Below are 16,716 nucleotides of genomic sequence, written 5' to 3' on the forward strand. Positions count from 1 at the left end.
TATAGAAATAGTATGTAAAATATACTTTTAAAAGAGAAAAGAAATAAATATTAACAATGTCTCATTGAAAAAGTGAGAATTTCATCTTTAAATTCAATATTCTAATTTATAATATAAAAGTAAATTACATATCTTATTTTAAATTTTTTGCCTGGTGATGATTGTTGTTATTTTAAGAGACCGTCATTTCTATTAGATTTCCCCCTCCCCCTCTTCTGGCTTATTTACGTATGAACACCTCACTTGTATAAACACCTCCTGCACATAATTTATTTTTACTTATTAAATCATATATTACTTTTTACAACTACACTCATACTAATATTCATATACTTAGAAAAGGATAGAAGAGATAGATAATACGGTATGACAATAAGAGAGAGATAGAGATTATGAATGTGAATGAGGTGTGTTAGAGTTTATCCATATATAACTACGCTTCTCTCTACAGAATGAGGTTCGTAATATTATATGAGGAGTTTATTTTAGAATTAGAAATATAATATATTATACAATCATAGATTCATAATAAATAAAAAATCAGAAATCATCATTAAGAAAAATATAAAATATCCGTCCTATTATAGTATAATAATTATTATTATTTTTCATAATAACAAATTTCATTCAAATAATAAGAAAATATTTTAATCTACAAATTATTTTATTATTCTTTTAAATAGTGGTGTCATATGTTATGGGTTTGCAGTGCAAAATGCAAATGCACCGGCCCGTTGATGTCTTGTGCAAGATTTATTCCAGAAAAAACACACAAGAATCCACTCTACATTGAATATTAGTTGACTGCTAGGCGGAAAAGAATCATCAACTCACTAATTTCCATGCAAATATATCCGAATCTGCCAATCGAAAAATTACAACTTCAAATCCAACAATGCTTAGAAAATGTCATCAGATTCCTATAAGGTGCAGCAACTATTGTCGTCAGTGGATGCCTCAAACATCAGGATCCTATCAATGCAAGCATAGAAAAGTTTCTCACATGCAGCAAACCAATAAAGAAGGAATTTACTATCACAAACCGGACTCCCAACTTGAAGGAGTTAGGGTGCTTTAACTGCATATATATTTTTCTATTAATGTCCTAGACATATTCCCCCTTTGATTGCGTTTCTCATGATTCCATTATTGTTGTCCACACTCACAGAGGATGTTCAATTGCATCTAGCAAAAGAGTAAGAGAAAAAATAAGCAGGAAAATTGTTCGTAAATATGAATAATGCAAAGACCTTAGTATAGGCAGTGTAGAAATAGAAATGTTATACACAAGTTAATATCTGTATGTTTCTTCATAATCATAAGCACATCAATGCCGCTATGTGTGCTGGGTGCTTAATCAGTACATTATATTATAGCAGGCGCAAAAGAAGATGCCAGGTAGAAATAGTAATCTACAAAACCTACCGAAGGATTTTCAGCTAGTGTTTGTGTAATTAATAATCTTTTTCACAACCATTGTCCTTGCTCTCCTTATCTGCCGACTACATTCATCAGCTTGCTTACTCAAAGCCTCAATGGTCTCTGCAAAAGTGTCTATATTCTTCTTAATCTCATCAATCGCAAACTTTACAGCATCCTCATTTCTAAGAGCAAAATCAGAACTCTGCAACATGGACTCTATGTTTATTTCCAATTGGTCAATGCGCACCTGAATGTGCTTCAAGTCCACCAATGTAATGTAAGTGCCAACCTGCATCGAAATGATTAATTCTCTTTGGCCCTTTAAAGCTGTCTCATATCGCTTAAAAAGAGAGTTACACCATTTCCCCACTGAGCCTATAGGAACAGCCAATGCACCAGCCAAAGCAGTTACAACAGGTGGTGCAGCAATTGCAGCTGCCACCACCGAGAAAATCAAAACAGACACAAAAGCAGCCACGAAAATGGCATTTGACACCCTCTTCAATGTCTTCAGGGACTTCAGTTTCTTATCAAGCTTTTGCTTTCTGATTTGCAATTTCTTCAGCATTGATGCCTGCTGTTGATAAACTGACTGAAACAAGGAATAAAACTCTTCGGTGAAGGGGTCCCCGGCTTCCTTGAAACCCTTAAGCTCTTGCAATGTCTTCAAATAAGTGGACCCTTCAACCCCATTTTGCACCTCTTCCTCAAAACAGGTAATTGCAGACTTAACTATAACATGCCTTTCGCGTGCTCGATTCAAGCATTTATCAAGAGCATTGCAGAATTCCAATGTCTGGAGGCTATTTTCAAAGAAGTCCTCCACCAAGGAGAAGAGCTCCCTGTCCTTCTTGTTCCATATATCTTGCTTACACTCTAGAATGACTTTGGCAACATCCTGATTCATTTCAAGCAAACTACCAGTCACTTCCCCTAGTGACTCAATCGATATGGAATGAACCTCAATCCCTTGGGCAAGCGAGGTGATCACCCTGTTGGTGCGCTCCTGAATTGTAGCATCTAAGGATTGCAAGTTTGGATCTTCAACACATGCCGCCTCATAAGAACTCAAATCAGCCGCATACAGAGAATGGGTACCCATTTTGATGGGTGTTGGAACATCACTACTGCTAGGTATCTTACTGGATTGACCCCCCATCATAGCCAATTTTAGTCCTAACAAAGATTAAACCTAACTTCCAAAATTAGAAGGGTAAATACAATAGGATCACAATCAATCACCAACTGTCTCAAACCCCAACAATTGCAGTGTTTCAAGTGCTCAATTAGATCCAGGCTTTGATATGTAAGAAAAGAAAATGCCCCGAATGTAGCAAGATCCAGCACCCAAAAGACAATCCTACACTAGAGAACACAGAATAGGTACATATGAATCTAAATTATTTATAAAAAAAATAAAAAAAAGTTGCAATTTTTAACTAAGTATATATGTAGTGGGAAAGCTTAGAAGTTCTTAGTACCTGGGTCTGAGAATTAGGTTGGTATCTCTGACTTGAATTTCTGCCCGAAGAAAAAAGAGTTAGAAAGTGAAGGAAAAGAGTGAAAAGAATCTGAGATGGCCAATTATGGGAAAAGAATGATAGACGGAAGTGGATTGCAGCTTGAATTGAAGCATTGATTGAGAGAGAAAAGGTGTGTGTGGGTGTTAAGATTGTGGAAAGGCTATGAAGGTGATTGAGAACTGTGAGGGTTTTGCGATTTCCCGAACCATGCAAGAAGTCAACGAAGAAGTGGTCCGGCAATTCCAAAGAGGGTTGCTACGTCCTTTTCTTACTCAAGGTTCAAAACAGCTTCTTCGTCTTTACTCACTAACCGAGGGTTCAGTAACAAATGTGTTGTGCTTTTTTTTTTTTTTTTTTTTTTTCCGCAGCCACACGGGTTTTGGACTCTAGACCCGTTGTTTTGACCATAATCAAATATATATATTCATTCTTCATTCTATAAAATGCTTAAATATATTTAAAGGACTAAAAAATTATAAATTTTAATTGAGAGACTAAAAAAAATTAAATTTAAATTTAAATATTAAAAACATATTTAAACCTTTTTTAAATTCAAGCTTAATTTTACTTTTTCATTCCTCCTTATCTTCAACTATAATTTTAGTCTTTTCTTATTTATAATTGTGTAAATTAGGTTTAACCGTGAGTTACCAAACTATTTTATTTCTTTGATATATGTATAAAAAAATATTACGAATAAGTTTAAAGTGTAATTAACTAAAAGAGTATATATTTTTACTGATGTTATACAAACAAATAATATAATATAATCAAATAATATTACATTAATTGACCAAAATTGGCCTAGCCCAATGGATCATACCTATCTGGGCCTTGAGGCTGGAAAACATCAAGCCAATTGGGCCCGACCCTATGCAAATTTTTTTTACCAAATCCAAATGGGAAGTAGTGAAAACACTCCTGTGCGGTATGATCAAGGAAATCTTCACAAATCCGCCCAAGGAGAAACCATTAATCAAACTCCTATTGCTCTCATAAACATGAAGCTAGAACTTTCAGCCTATAAGTTTATGAAATGTATCATACAAATTGGTCACAAAGATATTGACACAAACACTTCTGTCAATTATGGAGTTGGTAAGTCGTCCATTTCAAAGCAGCTTCGTCCTTGGGAAACATTATTATTTCACAATAAATTATTCATTATATGAGACTAAAGAGAGGAAAGAAAGCGTGGATAGCCATTAAAATTGATTTAGAGAAGGTTATCACAAAATGAAATGCATATTCATTAAGAAGACTAACTACACAGGAGTGTTGCTTTCCTTTTAACTTCACTGAACTAGTTTGGCGTTGCATGTCTACCTCTCCCATTAGAGTTCTCTTGGCAGGGAAAGCGATGGAGGATTTCTTTCCGTTTAGAGGTTTTTAGTGAGGGGTGTATAACGTCATTCTCATCTTGTTAGTATTGAACCTAGAAACCAATTGAGATGGGGAAGCATGGACCCCCATTTTGATCTGATGTTATTTGCGGAAACTAACTTACACCAAGCAGAGATTATGAAGAAATGCACGTCTTACTTTTCAAAGAGTTGGAGATAGTGCCCGCTAATGTTTCTCACTAACAAGTAACAAATGTTAATGTGGCAAATAAAATTTGAGTCAAACAACTTAAACGAAACAGAGACCTTTGAAATAGCGGGTCTTTTTATACTTCAATGGAAGCAAAAGTTGTTAGCAAAAAATTCTGGTATTCTTAGCTTTTATAAACTATGATTGCCAAATGTCAGATTCCGGGGCTGATGTCAAGTGAAATAACCTTTTTGCTGGACCACTGCATCTATTTGATGGCCACTGAAAGCATCCTATTTTTCTATATAATCGTTGTTGAGAAGAACCACGGATTCACAGTACCTTGTGCTCAAAGCTATTCCCGCTTAAAACTTTTGTAAAAAGCTTAAGTAGTGAAAGAAGAAACCAGAGAATACATTGTGCACGAAGTCAAATCTAGATTGTGGTTGCTTCTATTGTGTTTGAGTAGAAATAGAAAAAGAGGTAGAATGATAAATGTTCCCATTAACCAGTGAACAAAACCGAATCAATGTTGCCTGTGAGCAATGTGATTGATTGAAGCAAACAACGGAGCCGCCTTTCGAGGATCGAACCCAGACAATTGTTCCTTGGCATCCTTTAACAATTCTTGAGCAAATTCCTTTGACTTATCTATCCCCAATAGCTTGCATCCTTTAACCATGATTCCTTATACGAGAGAGCCTAATTTACCTAATTCTTCTCCTAATTCTTTAAGAAAATAAATTAGTTAAATTGTATTATGAATAAAGATGCATAAAACATGCTAAAAAATGTCATTATATCCCTGGATATGAATTATTTAAATGTTCTTTTTCAGTTCTTAAGAGATAAACATTTCACAATGTCTAAACCCTAAAACATATCATGCATATGGGTGATGAAACCACAATCAATAAAATTAAACACAAAAAAAAACAATGAAATTAAAATAACATCAAATAGATCATAGGAATAATTACATCACGAGTGTTTATATAATTGTTAAGTTCTCAATAATGGGGATTTAGCCTCTCATTATGATGAGAAGACGATGAGAGGTTTTACAATTCTGAAAGGGTGATAGAAAGAGAAGAAGAATTGAGATGGGGAAGGAGTGGCTCCTAATGGTTGATTCCCTTTATTCCTGCATGAATCTTAGCCTTTGTTCTTTATGGGAAGCTTTAATCTCGTGGATATTTTGTGTGTCTTTTTTCTTTGTTTCCTCCTCTTTTTATAGGAGCAATAAGCTCAAATTTTATGCAATCTCGCGCTAAACACGACCGCCATGCTGGGCGAGTGAGTCGGTGGTCACGTGCTTTGCACGTGATTTGGGCTAAGTGTGTCTTCATGTACAGGGCTTCTCCACGTGACTTCTTTGCCCTATGCGAGTTCTGCCCACTGACAGATGGTGTTGCGCTGAGCGCGTATTGCGCGCTGAGTGAGCATCTCCAGATCTTTAACTTATCTTCCAAGTTTTAATTTGTGTTTCTGTAGTCAATGTAACACCAAAGCACTATAAATTCACTAGTTTAAATTCCTATTGGACAAAAATTTAAATGATGTTAAAATTCTAATTATTAACACAAAAAGAAGCAATAAAAGAAGAAAAATTTAACAATTTTTATATGACTTAATCACAAGATGTACCTATGCACAACAATTATCAACTTGTAAGTTGGAACCTTGTCTAAGGCCTCTCTTGAATAGCTTTCTGGACCATTGGATGGATTTGAAGGTTGAGATTAAGTTAACAAAGTCGCACATATGTTTGGATTAAAGTTAGGAATGTTATATGTGTGCTTCAATGCAAATTCAATTAATAAAAACAAAATAAAAGCATATGCAAAGATCATATCTCTAGCAAAATCACTTTTGTCTCAAAAAAACTTTTGGGAAAAATTGTGAATCTAAAGTGATTTTCATATCAAACATGCTAAGTGATGAATTCTAACTAAGGGTCTGTTTGGAAGGAGTGAAAATGAAAGGAAAAAAAATATACATATTAATATAGTTTCTTTTTGTTTGGATTAAATTGAAAATGGAAGAAAATCAAAGATAGTATATATCCCCTCTGCCTCTAATTATAAAACTTTTTCAACTATTCACGTCCCCTTAATAAAAGTAGTTAGATCAGTTAATCATATTAAACTTGTCGATCAATTGTACTATCATTTTAAAAAAAATCTTATTTCTTTGTCCACACAATTGCTTATGAGAATATTTAAGTAAAAGTATATGGGGAAAAATAATTAATGCATATAAAAATTAATTAAAATTTAGGTAATTGAAATTTGTAAAAGTTTAGGTATTTTATATTGAAGGCAATTAAAATTTATAGATGTTTAGGTATTTTAGATTTTTTATGTACTTATTATTTTATAAAATCTTAATAGTATTTTTCTTTTGTAAAAATATTATAAACTATGTTTTACCCTAAAAAAATTTATGAATGTCACTATGAATCCATCCATGCATCTTCCCTTCTTTCCCTTCTCTTCATATGTTATTTTTTCCAGTTTATTCAACAACATTCACGGCAACTATTTTTTTATTCATAAAAATGGTTTTTTTGAAGAAAAAAAAATTGCTTACATTTAGAAGTCGGGTTACTCTTCTCTAACCACGAACACGAACCAGAATAAAACCAGGTTCTTCTGCTTATAACTCCATAAAAAGTAAAAACTTGTGCTAAAGATAACCTAATAGCTAAGTTGAAAATAAAAAATATTATCTTTTTATTTCTCTTTTTATCTTCTCGAATATTTTATTTAAACTAATTAATCTGAAGTCATTATATATTTTTTATAACAACTGTTTGTTGAAAATGTGAATCGAACTGTGTTTTTCTTTCTAGGGTGTCAACATGAGGGAATGCCAAAGAGTTGTTTGTTGAGGAAGAAGTTCATTAATTAATGAACCAGGTCTTCACCATCAAGAGGGATCATATAGTATTGAACAAGGTACATATATATTTTGTGGATTTAGAAGGGACGATATAAGGTTCCGCGAGAGGGAAAAAATATTTCTATGTCTTAACATAATTATTTTCATTATCAAATAAAAATGTTTAAATTTTTGTTTTTAAAATATTAAATATGTTACTATATCTACTTATCTAGCATTTTCATTTAAAGTAAAAAGACTTTGTAACAAAAAAAAAAACATTAAAAATTATTTCAAGAGATACTGTAGTACGACTTAATTATAAAAGAAAGAACAAAAAATCTTAACAACTATCATTTTGATTTTTATGTCGAGCAAGACTGCATTGCATGACTGCATGTGTTTCACGGGGTGCCATGAAAAACGATCGGGTACGATATTCCAAAAGAAAATTGCATTAAGCATTAATGGTGCAGCGAAAATTGAAAATGAGGGAAAACGCGCTTCCGTCTCTACTGTCTAGGAAGGAAATTACTTAATTAACAGGATTGTAATTGTCACTGATTCGCTGTGAATCTGTTTCCCATTATTCTTTACTTGCACTCTCTATTTAGCTTTGGTACACTTTTTAAACGAATTTGCCAAAATAAAATTCTTTATCATTTTATTGATATTGAAAGTGATGATTATTATTTGTCTCATAAACACACATAAAATAAATATTTTCTTTTTAATATGATTTATTTCATCTTATAAATAAAATAAGATTCAAACTTTAAATCACTTAGTTAAAAAGTAAAATTACTAATATCAATGGTTGTGTGAAAAGATTTAAGTTCGATTCTCACAATATACATTCTTAAAAAAAGAATAAAAACCTTAAATGTGTTTAAATCATGAACTAAATTATTCTTAAAACACTAGTCAACACCATAAGTTAACTAACATCATGTTAAAAAAAATATGTAATATATACGTTGAATAATTATTATGATACTTAATAACATGTTTAAGTGCGGGTAAACCTCAAAGTGATTATAATTATTATTAATAAAAAAAACAACTTTGCCTCATTTATACTATCTCTTAAAACACTAGCCAACACCATGGGTTAGCTAACATTAGGTAAAAAAAAAAAATTATGAAGTATATATGGTGGATAATTATTATGGCACTCAATGGCATGCTCTATTTAGCTATCCAGTAATGCTGGATAGTTTTCAAAATAAAGAATACTATAATCTTGCCTACTTGATGGATTTTGTACAAGTATTCCTGGTATTGGTTCTGTGTGAGATTTATGAAAACATTTATTTCATTTTGAATAAAATATTTTCTTGTTCATTATCCTTGTTAATCTTTATTTTTTTATAAATTAATGACACTAATATTTGATAACATATTTATTGTATTGATGTACATAACTTCTTTTAAGGTTGATATTCTAATTTCTTTTTTTTTAATAAAATATTCTAATTTATTTTAAGATTGTTAAAAGTATATATTTATTATTGATACCATCTATGTGATGATGCTATAGCTTTCAAATCATAATGAATAATTGATGGGCGCTTTTAGCATCCTCGATCTGGAGTTAAAATCGTAATGAATAATGCTATTAATGTTGTCGTTAATAATGAGAGGTACATTTGCTTATTTACACAAATATTTAATCATTTATTTAAATCTTGGTGATGTGTGTTTTTTATGTGATTGGTTAGAGAGTTGATGAGATTGAAATTGGAATTATACGCGTCTAAGTTGAGATTTGGTTCTTATGAAAATCATAAATCTATTTACATGGTTATAATAGTATTTTACTTTATACACGTTATCATGCGTTGTCATGCTATTACATTATTGGGTGAGAGTGTTTTCTTGAGAAAATATTGATCTTCCTTGTGAAAGATGTTGGTTTCCTTGATGTAAATGGTATTTAATACTTTTTCTGTTTTTAAACATAATACAACTTTTTTTAAGTTGTTTTTTGCACTAATTTTTTTTATTCATTTTTTTTATTTTACAATAAATGCTGTGTTTTTAAAAAGATAAATATATTATTTTTATTATAAAAATTAGATTAAAAAAATAACATGCATTAATTAAATATGTATGAAAGAAATTAAGTGAAAATGGAAGGATATTGTGAGTCTTAATAAACTTAAGAATAATTTTGATAAATAATATAAATTGTTAATAAATTTAATGTTATTAACAATATTAATTAAATTTCTTAAAAATATAAATTAGTTAAAAGAATCTTAAAGATTAAAGATGGAGGGAATATAAAACATGATTATGATGGATTTGGAGAGCTTTGTTAGGTTTATAAGTGAATGCTTTGAATACTTATGGTTATTAGTTATGTAGTCATAGGTGAATTAGAAATCACAGAGATATGAGACGGGTTTGATGATTAAGGGAAAAAATCACATTTAATTTTTTATGTTAATAAAAATTAACTATATTAATAATTAATATTTATTGATAAAAAAGTGAATTAGACGCTAAATAATAAAGTTTAATTAGCCTCTCTTATGACTTTTAATTAATAATTTTATTAGTTGAGCTGATTATGTTTTATGGTGATTATTAGGTTTGCAGAGAGATTCAAACTTGTTCAACTTAAGTGTTATTTTTACAATTGTTTTTAAAACAACCTAGAATTTAATTAATATCATTAATGTGGGAAAATGTTAGAATTTTAAGTTTAGATTTCCATTAATTTATAGATTTAGTTTCATAAAAACAAATTAATTAATTATATGATTCATTAGAGTTTAAAAATAATTTTGTATATTATTGTATATTTGTGTAATTGGGTTAAAGTCAAGTTTGTTAAATTATAGTGAAGAACTATTATTTTATTTACCAACAAGTTAGTTAATCTAAGTGATATTAAACTTGGTTACCTCAAATAAGATAGTAGCTTGTAGATAGAAAAATTAACTATACTGACATATTTGTCAATAAAAAAAGTGAGTTAAACGTTAAATAATAAAATTTAACCTCTCTGATTATTTTTAATTTATGATCTTGTTGGCTGAGCTGATTATGTTTTATGATGATTATTAGGTTTGTACGAGAGTCAAAGTTGTTCAACTTAAGTGTCATTTTTACAAATTTGTTGAAACAAACTAAAATTTAATTAATATCGTTGCCTTGAGAAGATAGGCTTCCATTAATTTATATATTTAGTTTTATAAAAACAAATTAATTAATTATATGATTCATTAGAGTTTACAAATAATTTTGTATATTCTTGTATATCTGTTAATTAGGTTAAAGTCTAGTTGGTGATTTGTTAAATTGTAACTGAGAACTACATTCTATCTATCAATAAGTTGTTAATTTAGATGGTACTAAATTTGAATTCCCAAATAAATCCATGGCTTGTAGATAAAAATAATGTGATAAAAAAGTAAAAATTTAATTAAAAGTAACTGATTAAATTATCTAACAAATATTAATTATTATGAATGTTGAAGGATAATCTGCATAGGTGATATAACAAAAAAAAAAATAGTATAAAGTTAAGTAATTTTTTTACTCATGATAGGTAAAAATTAGGATTAATATTATTTCATTATGTATAAACATAATAATTGGTTAAGTAAATATCCATAATCCATTCTTTTATTTCCAATAAGTAACACAAACGTTATTCCATATCCATGTATACTGGTGCCTTTTGTCTCTTCTTTTAAATGTTATTTAATTCATTGAATCAAAAGTTATCAATTGCACATTTCACGAATCCATCATAAATAAAACTATCCCAAGTCTACAGTTTTGATTGATAATTCATAATTATCGATATTTTTTATTCATGAAAATTAAATTAAATATTAGTGTATCACAAATTTAATGTTTACTTTATTTCTCCCTCTTTTCCTTTTTTTTCCTGTACCAAAACATAGTGTAAAAATAAAGGTGTGTCATTGAATATTTTCTTTTTTCCAAATTCACCAATAACCCAAAGGGTTAAGGTGGTAGTGTAGAAGTCTTGTGGCATTCACATAAGTGTGTCATTCAATATTTTTCCTTAATTACAAATTAAAAAAATATTATACAATTATATCATTCAATCACAACTCATGTATAATAAAATTATTGATTTTTATGATAATTATTTTAAAAATTGTATCAATCAAATTTTTTTATTGAATGATGTGTATAATTCATGACGATTAAACTTTAATTTATATGTATGTTTTCACAAATTGATGAAAAGAGTCTTAATTTTTTAACATTATAGACAATTAGACACTATGTTAATGTTTTTCATTTTACTTCTCATCTCTTTTTTTTTTTATCAATTATTTCATTTTACTTCTCATCTCTATGGGACTATATTCGAAGAGTATCTGAGAATCATTTAAAAGATTTAAAAAGAAAAAAGATAGATAACTAAATCCAACAACACATTTCATTTTCCAAAGAGATAATGTTAAGGACTGGAGCCTGCCGAAGGCAGATAGTAGAATATATCCTGTCCAAAATTCGAAAAGCAGACGATAGAAAGAGCCAAGAGCTGCAGCGCAAATAACTAAAACAAGAAAAGAAAAAAGACGTTTATTTTATTACAAATAATCGCTGGAGAACAGTACAGCATTGAGGACTGGAAATGGAAGCAGAGAAATTTATTTGAGTGGTTCCCCAGTGAGAAAACAGGGTATCCAATGTTTTCACTTTTAATTTTGCCTATAAGCAATGTAATTGGTTAATGCAAACAAGGGAGCCGCCTTTGGAGGATCGAAGCCAGACAATTGTTCCTTGGCATCCTTTAACAATTCTTGAGCAAATTCCTTTGACTTATCTATCCCCAATAGCTTGGGATAAGTAACCTTATCAGCCACCAAATCCTTCCCCGCCGTCTTCCCCAATTCCTCCGACGACTTCGTCACATCCAGAATGTCGTCCACAACCTGAAACAACAACCCAATGCACCTGGCGAACTTCCTTAATTTCTCAACCTCCTCGTCGCTCCCACCTCCCACTATTGCCCCCAACACAACCGCAGCTTCCAGCAACGCCGCCGTTTTGTGCACGTGAATGAATTCCAGCGTCTCCAGCCCCACATTCGCCACCCCCTCCGAATCTATATCCACCACTTGTCCAGCCACAAGCCCTTCCGTACCGATCGACTTCGCTAACTCCCCAATCGCTCGAACCACGCGTGACGGCGACACTCCCTCCGTGGACGCTGCCACGTGCTCGAACGCGAAGGCGAGGAGCGCGTCGCCGGCGAGGACCGCCACGTCCTCGCCGTAGACCTTGTGGTTGGTCGGCTTTCCGCGGCGGAGGTCGTCGTTGTCCATACATGGCAGGTCGTCGTGGATGAGCGACATGGTGTGGATCATCTCGACGGCGCAGGCGGCGGGGATGGCGGTGGCCTCTGTGCCACCGACGAGCTCGCATGCGGCGATGCAGAGCACGGGGCGGACCCTCTTGCCGCCGGCGAGGAGGGAGTAGCGCATGGCTTGGTGGATCTTGTGTGGGTCCCTCAACGCAATGGCGGCGTCCAAGGCTTGGTTTACCGTGTGGGCCTTGGCGATCATGTAGCCCTTGAAATCGAAGTTGAGCGGCGTGTCTTGGAGTTGAATTTCCTGGGTTGTGACTGTGTGTTCCTTAGTGGGCACAGCAGAGACGAGGGGAAAAGAAGATATTAGTTTTGGGGTTCCACTTGCGAGTTTGGGAAGCGTTGTTGTGAGAGTGAGAGTGTGAAAAAGGGGAAGGAGATGTGAAGGTGTGTTCAACATAGAGGTGGGACGAGGCCATGTTCCAAGATTCAGAGAACTCATGTTTGGTGCCAGATAAGGCCTTGGGCTGCTAATGTTATTCTTATATAGAAGTGGCTAGTTCTCTAAATGTGCGGCCACTTATGTCACACGGGTTACATTCTTTCCACCAAATGCAATTCCTACAATACATTTCACCATCAAATTCTGTTTTTATTTCTAAATTTTTATTATTCTTGGAGACAAACATATTTCATATAATTCGCCTGCTAGTACCCGGGTAGTATATGTTTACCTTTGTGTCAGTAAAAGATAAGATGTTTGTTTTAAAAAAAACAATTTCATCTATGAAACAAATAATCTACTGAAAGGATTATTTTTAATTTTTTCTTATTGGGCAACGACTATTATAGGACGAAATAAGTTCTTTTTTTAGTAAGCAAGGTAACAAATCATGATCGTTGGAAGCAATAAGTGTCAACGTGATTGTATAACTGTGTAGAATTATTAAGTCAACTTGTTTAAATTTATTTGTTGAAAATAATATTTATTTTAATAAAATAAGTAGTTATATATATATATTTTTAATATGTTTGTCTAAATTGTTTTTCTTTAAAAAATAAATTTTTGTTTATTTCAAGAAACAAATTATATTTACTTATTAAAAAGACACTTTTTTAATAAGAACTTATTTTTAAAAAAATAAATTTTAAAAAATTGGCTCATATTCTTAAAAAATCACCACGCTCATTTTCATTGTAATGTTTTATTTGCATTAAATTAAGAGTTTAATAATATATATTAAAAGTAAAAAAAAAAAAAAACTTAACTTATTATTAGTTTGAACAATATTGACTTCAGATGCATAAATAAGACCTTAATTTTGAACTCTATAAATGAAAAGAAGATATTTCACTAAAAATTAATTAGTCATAAAAAAAGTTAAAAAATATTTAACATCGATATTAAAAAATTATACGTATCATCGTGAAAGTCGTGAAAGTTTAGGATTAGATGATAATATATTTCTTTATCTATCTCATTAATTAATAATTAATGCTGTAAAAAAATTAATGTGTAATTATTTTATTTATTATTCACATATTTCATGCATGGTGAAGGATTTAATTAATAAAGTTCATTTAATTATACATTGAATTTTTCAAGTTAATAAATATTAATGATTTTACTTTCTTAATATTAATGAATGCCCTAAAAGATATTTTAAGAACAAAAAAATGGATAGGAGAAACTGGATGGAGAACAGATGAGGCCCAACAAAAACCAAGAAGTATATGACAAAGATAGAATGTGGAATTCAATGAGTTTATAGGGAGAGGGGATCTGTTGGCATTTTTGGGTTCTCTTCTGTGAGTTTGTCGTTATCCTTCGTGTGGTTCCTGTAATCTATTAAAAAAGAACCTTACCAAGACAACATTCGTACTTCCTTCTGGTGCATGTATAATCTACTGGGAATCTTGGATGTTCGTCACTCCTCTCTTTTGTCTCTTTAGCCTTTAAACTTTTTTTTGTTTTGTTTATATGTATGAATAAAGACACGGATTAAATTGTTATAACAATTTATGAATATTGTTGAATCAATTAAGTTAATTTTTTTTTGTGTTTCTTTATATTTTAAGTGTATTTTGAAAATTTGTAGTTTTTTTTTTGCTGAATTTTTTTTAAAAAATTGTAGTTAAGTTAGCAAATTGTATACTTATATTTAAATGTTTTGAATGTTAATTTGGTAATAATATATTAAATATTAAAAAGACAATTAGATGACCAAATTTTTTAGACTACTACGTTAATATGCATGTATAATTTTGAAATACTAATTTTGAAAAGATAGGTGAATGGAAGACATTGATATTATATTTTGTCATTGAAACTGGCAAGAAAAAATGTCATGAATATTTTTTCTTCTTGTAAGAATCTTCTTTGTGTGTTCTATAGTCGATCCCATAATTATGATTTTATGTCGTGTATTACTATTGTTGAGGTAAATTTATGTCTCGAATGTTTGGACTCTAGTAAAAATTTATGTGTTTCGTTTTTTTTTTTTATCTAATAGTGATTTTTATAATAATTGAGTTGTTATTATCAAAATTCTTCAAATGATATTAAGCATAAATAATTTTAAATTTTCTTACAGCATCTTCTTGTTTTTTGGCACAGGGTATCCTGCAGCATCTTCTTAATAATTATCTTAATTGTTAAATGAACGAACTATTGAAATAATTTTATATTTCTATAATATTAATTACATTCATTTTTTAATACTTTATTCCTACAAATTAGGGTTTTCTATGATGCCCTTGCAAGAATAAGATAAAAGTTAAGAAAAATAAAAATAAAATATATTTTACTGGAGATGCAAAAGGTATTCAATGCTTACTTTTTTAACTAATTAAAAATATTTTTTAAAATGACTAATGAAAAATATTTAATAGAGAGTATGCAATCTATTCACATTAATGTGGCTATGAATACATAATAAGCATTTATTTGTCATTATAAATTGGTCTAAACTATATTTGATAACACATTTCAGTTAGCTTATCTTTCTTTATTAATTGTAAAATTTATTTGATTGTTTGATAAACAAGTTTTTTTTTAATAGTTTCAAACATTTTTTGAAACGATATTTGAAATAATATTTTTTAAAAAGTTAGTTTCAAGCTTTTAAATTTTCTTCAACTTTTATCTTCAACACATTTATTCATTTTCCTTTATACTTTTAAAAAATAAATAATAATTTATTATTTTTTTATCATTTTATACTTTCTAACTATTTCAATCATTAATTTTATCAAACACTCATAATTTAATAAGTTAGATTTTCAATTTTCAGTTACGGACTAGTTTTTTAGTTTCAGCTAATTTTGTCAAATATAATCCTGAGTGACACTAGATTCAAATCCTTTAAGTAAAGTTTTGATTTTGAACCTTATATATGAAACAAAATGTATTTGTAGGGGAGTTTTCATTAAAGATAGTTAGATTTTTTAATAAAATTATTCATTAACAAAATTGATAGATAGTTCACACTATTATTACGGTGAAAAAAATAAGTGTTTTTATTGTTACCATGTTATTATTGGTTTAAGAAAGATAATTAATTTATAATATTTATAATTTTTAAAGATCTTTCCAGATAAGCATAAATGCCTTATAGCAATAAAAAATGATTAATTATGTTTTTGGTGCTTTTATTTCTTAAGCTTTACAATTGTAGTCTTTGAACACATTTTTTACTAGTCTTACTCCCCAATTTTTTTATCCATTAATATTTTTAGTCTTTTCGTTAAGTTTTGGTGTTAAATGTTGGTGTGGTGATTAGGGTGAGCACTATGTGTTAGTATTTTGTGATGGCTTATTTTTTTGTCGGTTTTGAATTGCCATAAAATACTTTATTAACTCATTTAAGATGTATTAAATATTTTTTGAGGGCTAGAAATTGCTCCTCAGTTGTAGTTATGTGAAGCAAGTAGAAAAAATAAACAATCTTTTTGCAAAGAAAGTTAGACATATTATTGACGTTCACAAAGCATGATTGGAGGAGCAACCAACAAGATCCACGAATTAGGATTCTTGAACAGGATTGACCCATA

The 16,716-nt window shown here is 30.4% G+C and overlaps 2 protein-coding genes across 5 annotated transcripts; both read right to left on the reverse strand.

Annotated features, from left to right (window-relative positions):
• Positions 1-785: 785 nt before the first annotated feature.
• LOC114377659 (UPF0496 protein At2g18630-like) lies at positions 786-3,257 on the reverse strand. Of its 3 annotated transcripts, XM_028336281.1 has the most exons (3): positions 2,904-3,256; positions 1,426-2,787; positions 786-1,185 (listed from the first exon to the last, which is right to left on the reverse strand). In XM_028336281.1, the coding sequence occupies exon 2, from the start codon at positions 2,582-2,584 to the stop codon at positions 1,436-1,438; it is 1,149 nt and encodes a 382-aa protein (XP_028192082.1). In that variant the 5' UTR covers positions 2,585-2,787; positions 2,904-3,256; the 3' UTR covers positions 786-1,185; positions 1,426-1,435. The 3 variants fall into 3 exon arrangements, with proteins under 3 accessions (XP_028192082.1, XP_028192083.1, XP_028192081.1); XM_028336282.1 differs by lacking the exon at positions 786-1,185 and having other exon boundaries at positions 1,215-2,782; positions 2,904-3,257; XM_028336280.1 differs by lacking the exon at positions 786-1,185 and having other exon boundaries at positions 1,215-2,787.
• A 1,732-nt stretch (positions 3,258-4,989) lies between these two features.
• Positions 4,990-13,259, reverse strand: LOC114376865 (geranylgeranyl pyrophosphate synthase, chloroplastic-like). 2 transcript variants are annotated; one of them, XM_028335175.1, is made up of 2 exons: positions 12,181-13,259; positions 4,990-5,129 (listed from the first exon to the last, which is right to left on the reverse strand). In XM_028335175.1, the coding sequence occupies exons 1-2, from the start codon at positions 13,163-13,165 to the stop codon at positions 5,005-5,007; spliced, it is 1,110 nt and encodes a 369-aa protein (XP_028190976.1). In that variant the 5' UTR covers positions 13,166-13,259; the 3' UTR covers positions 4,990-5,004. The 2 variants fall into 2 exon arrangements, with proteins under 2 accessions (XP_028190976.1, XP_028190975.1); XM_028335174.1 differs by lacking the exon at positions 4,990-5,129 and having other exon boundaries at positions 11,908-13,254.
• Positions 13,260-16,716: the final 3,457 nt, after the last annotated feature.

Source organism: Glycine soja, chromosome 11 (genome assembly GCF_004193775.1).
Source record: "Glycine soja cultivar W05 chromosome 11, ASM419377v2, whole genome shotgun sequence".
Classification (NCBI taxonomy): Eukaryota; Viridiplantae; Streptophyta; class Magnoliopsida; order Fabales; family Fabaceae; genus Glycine; species Glycine soja.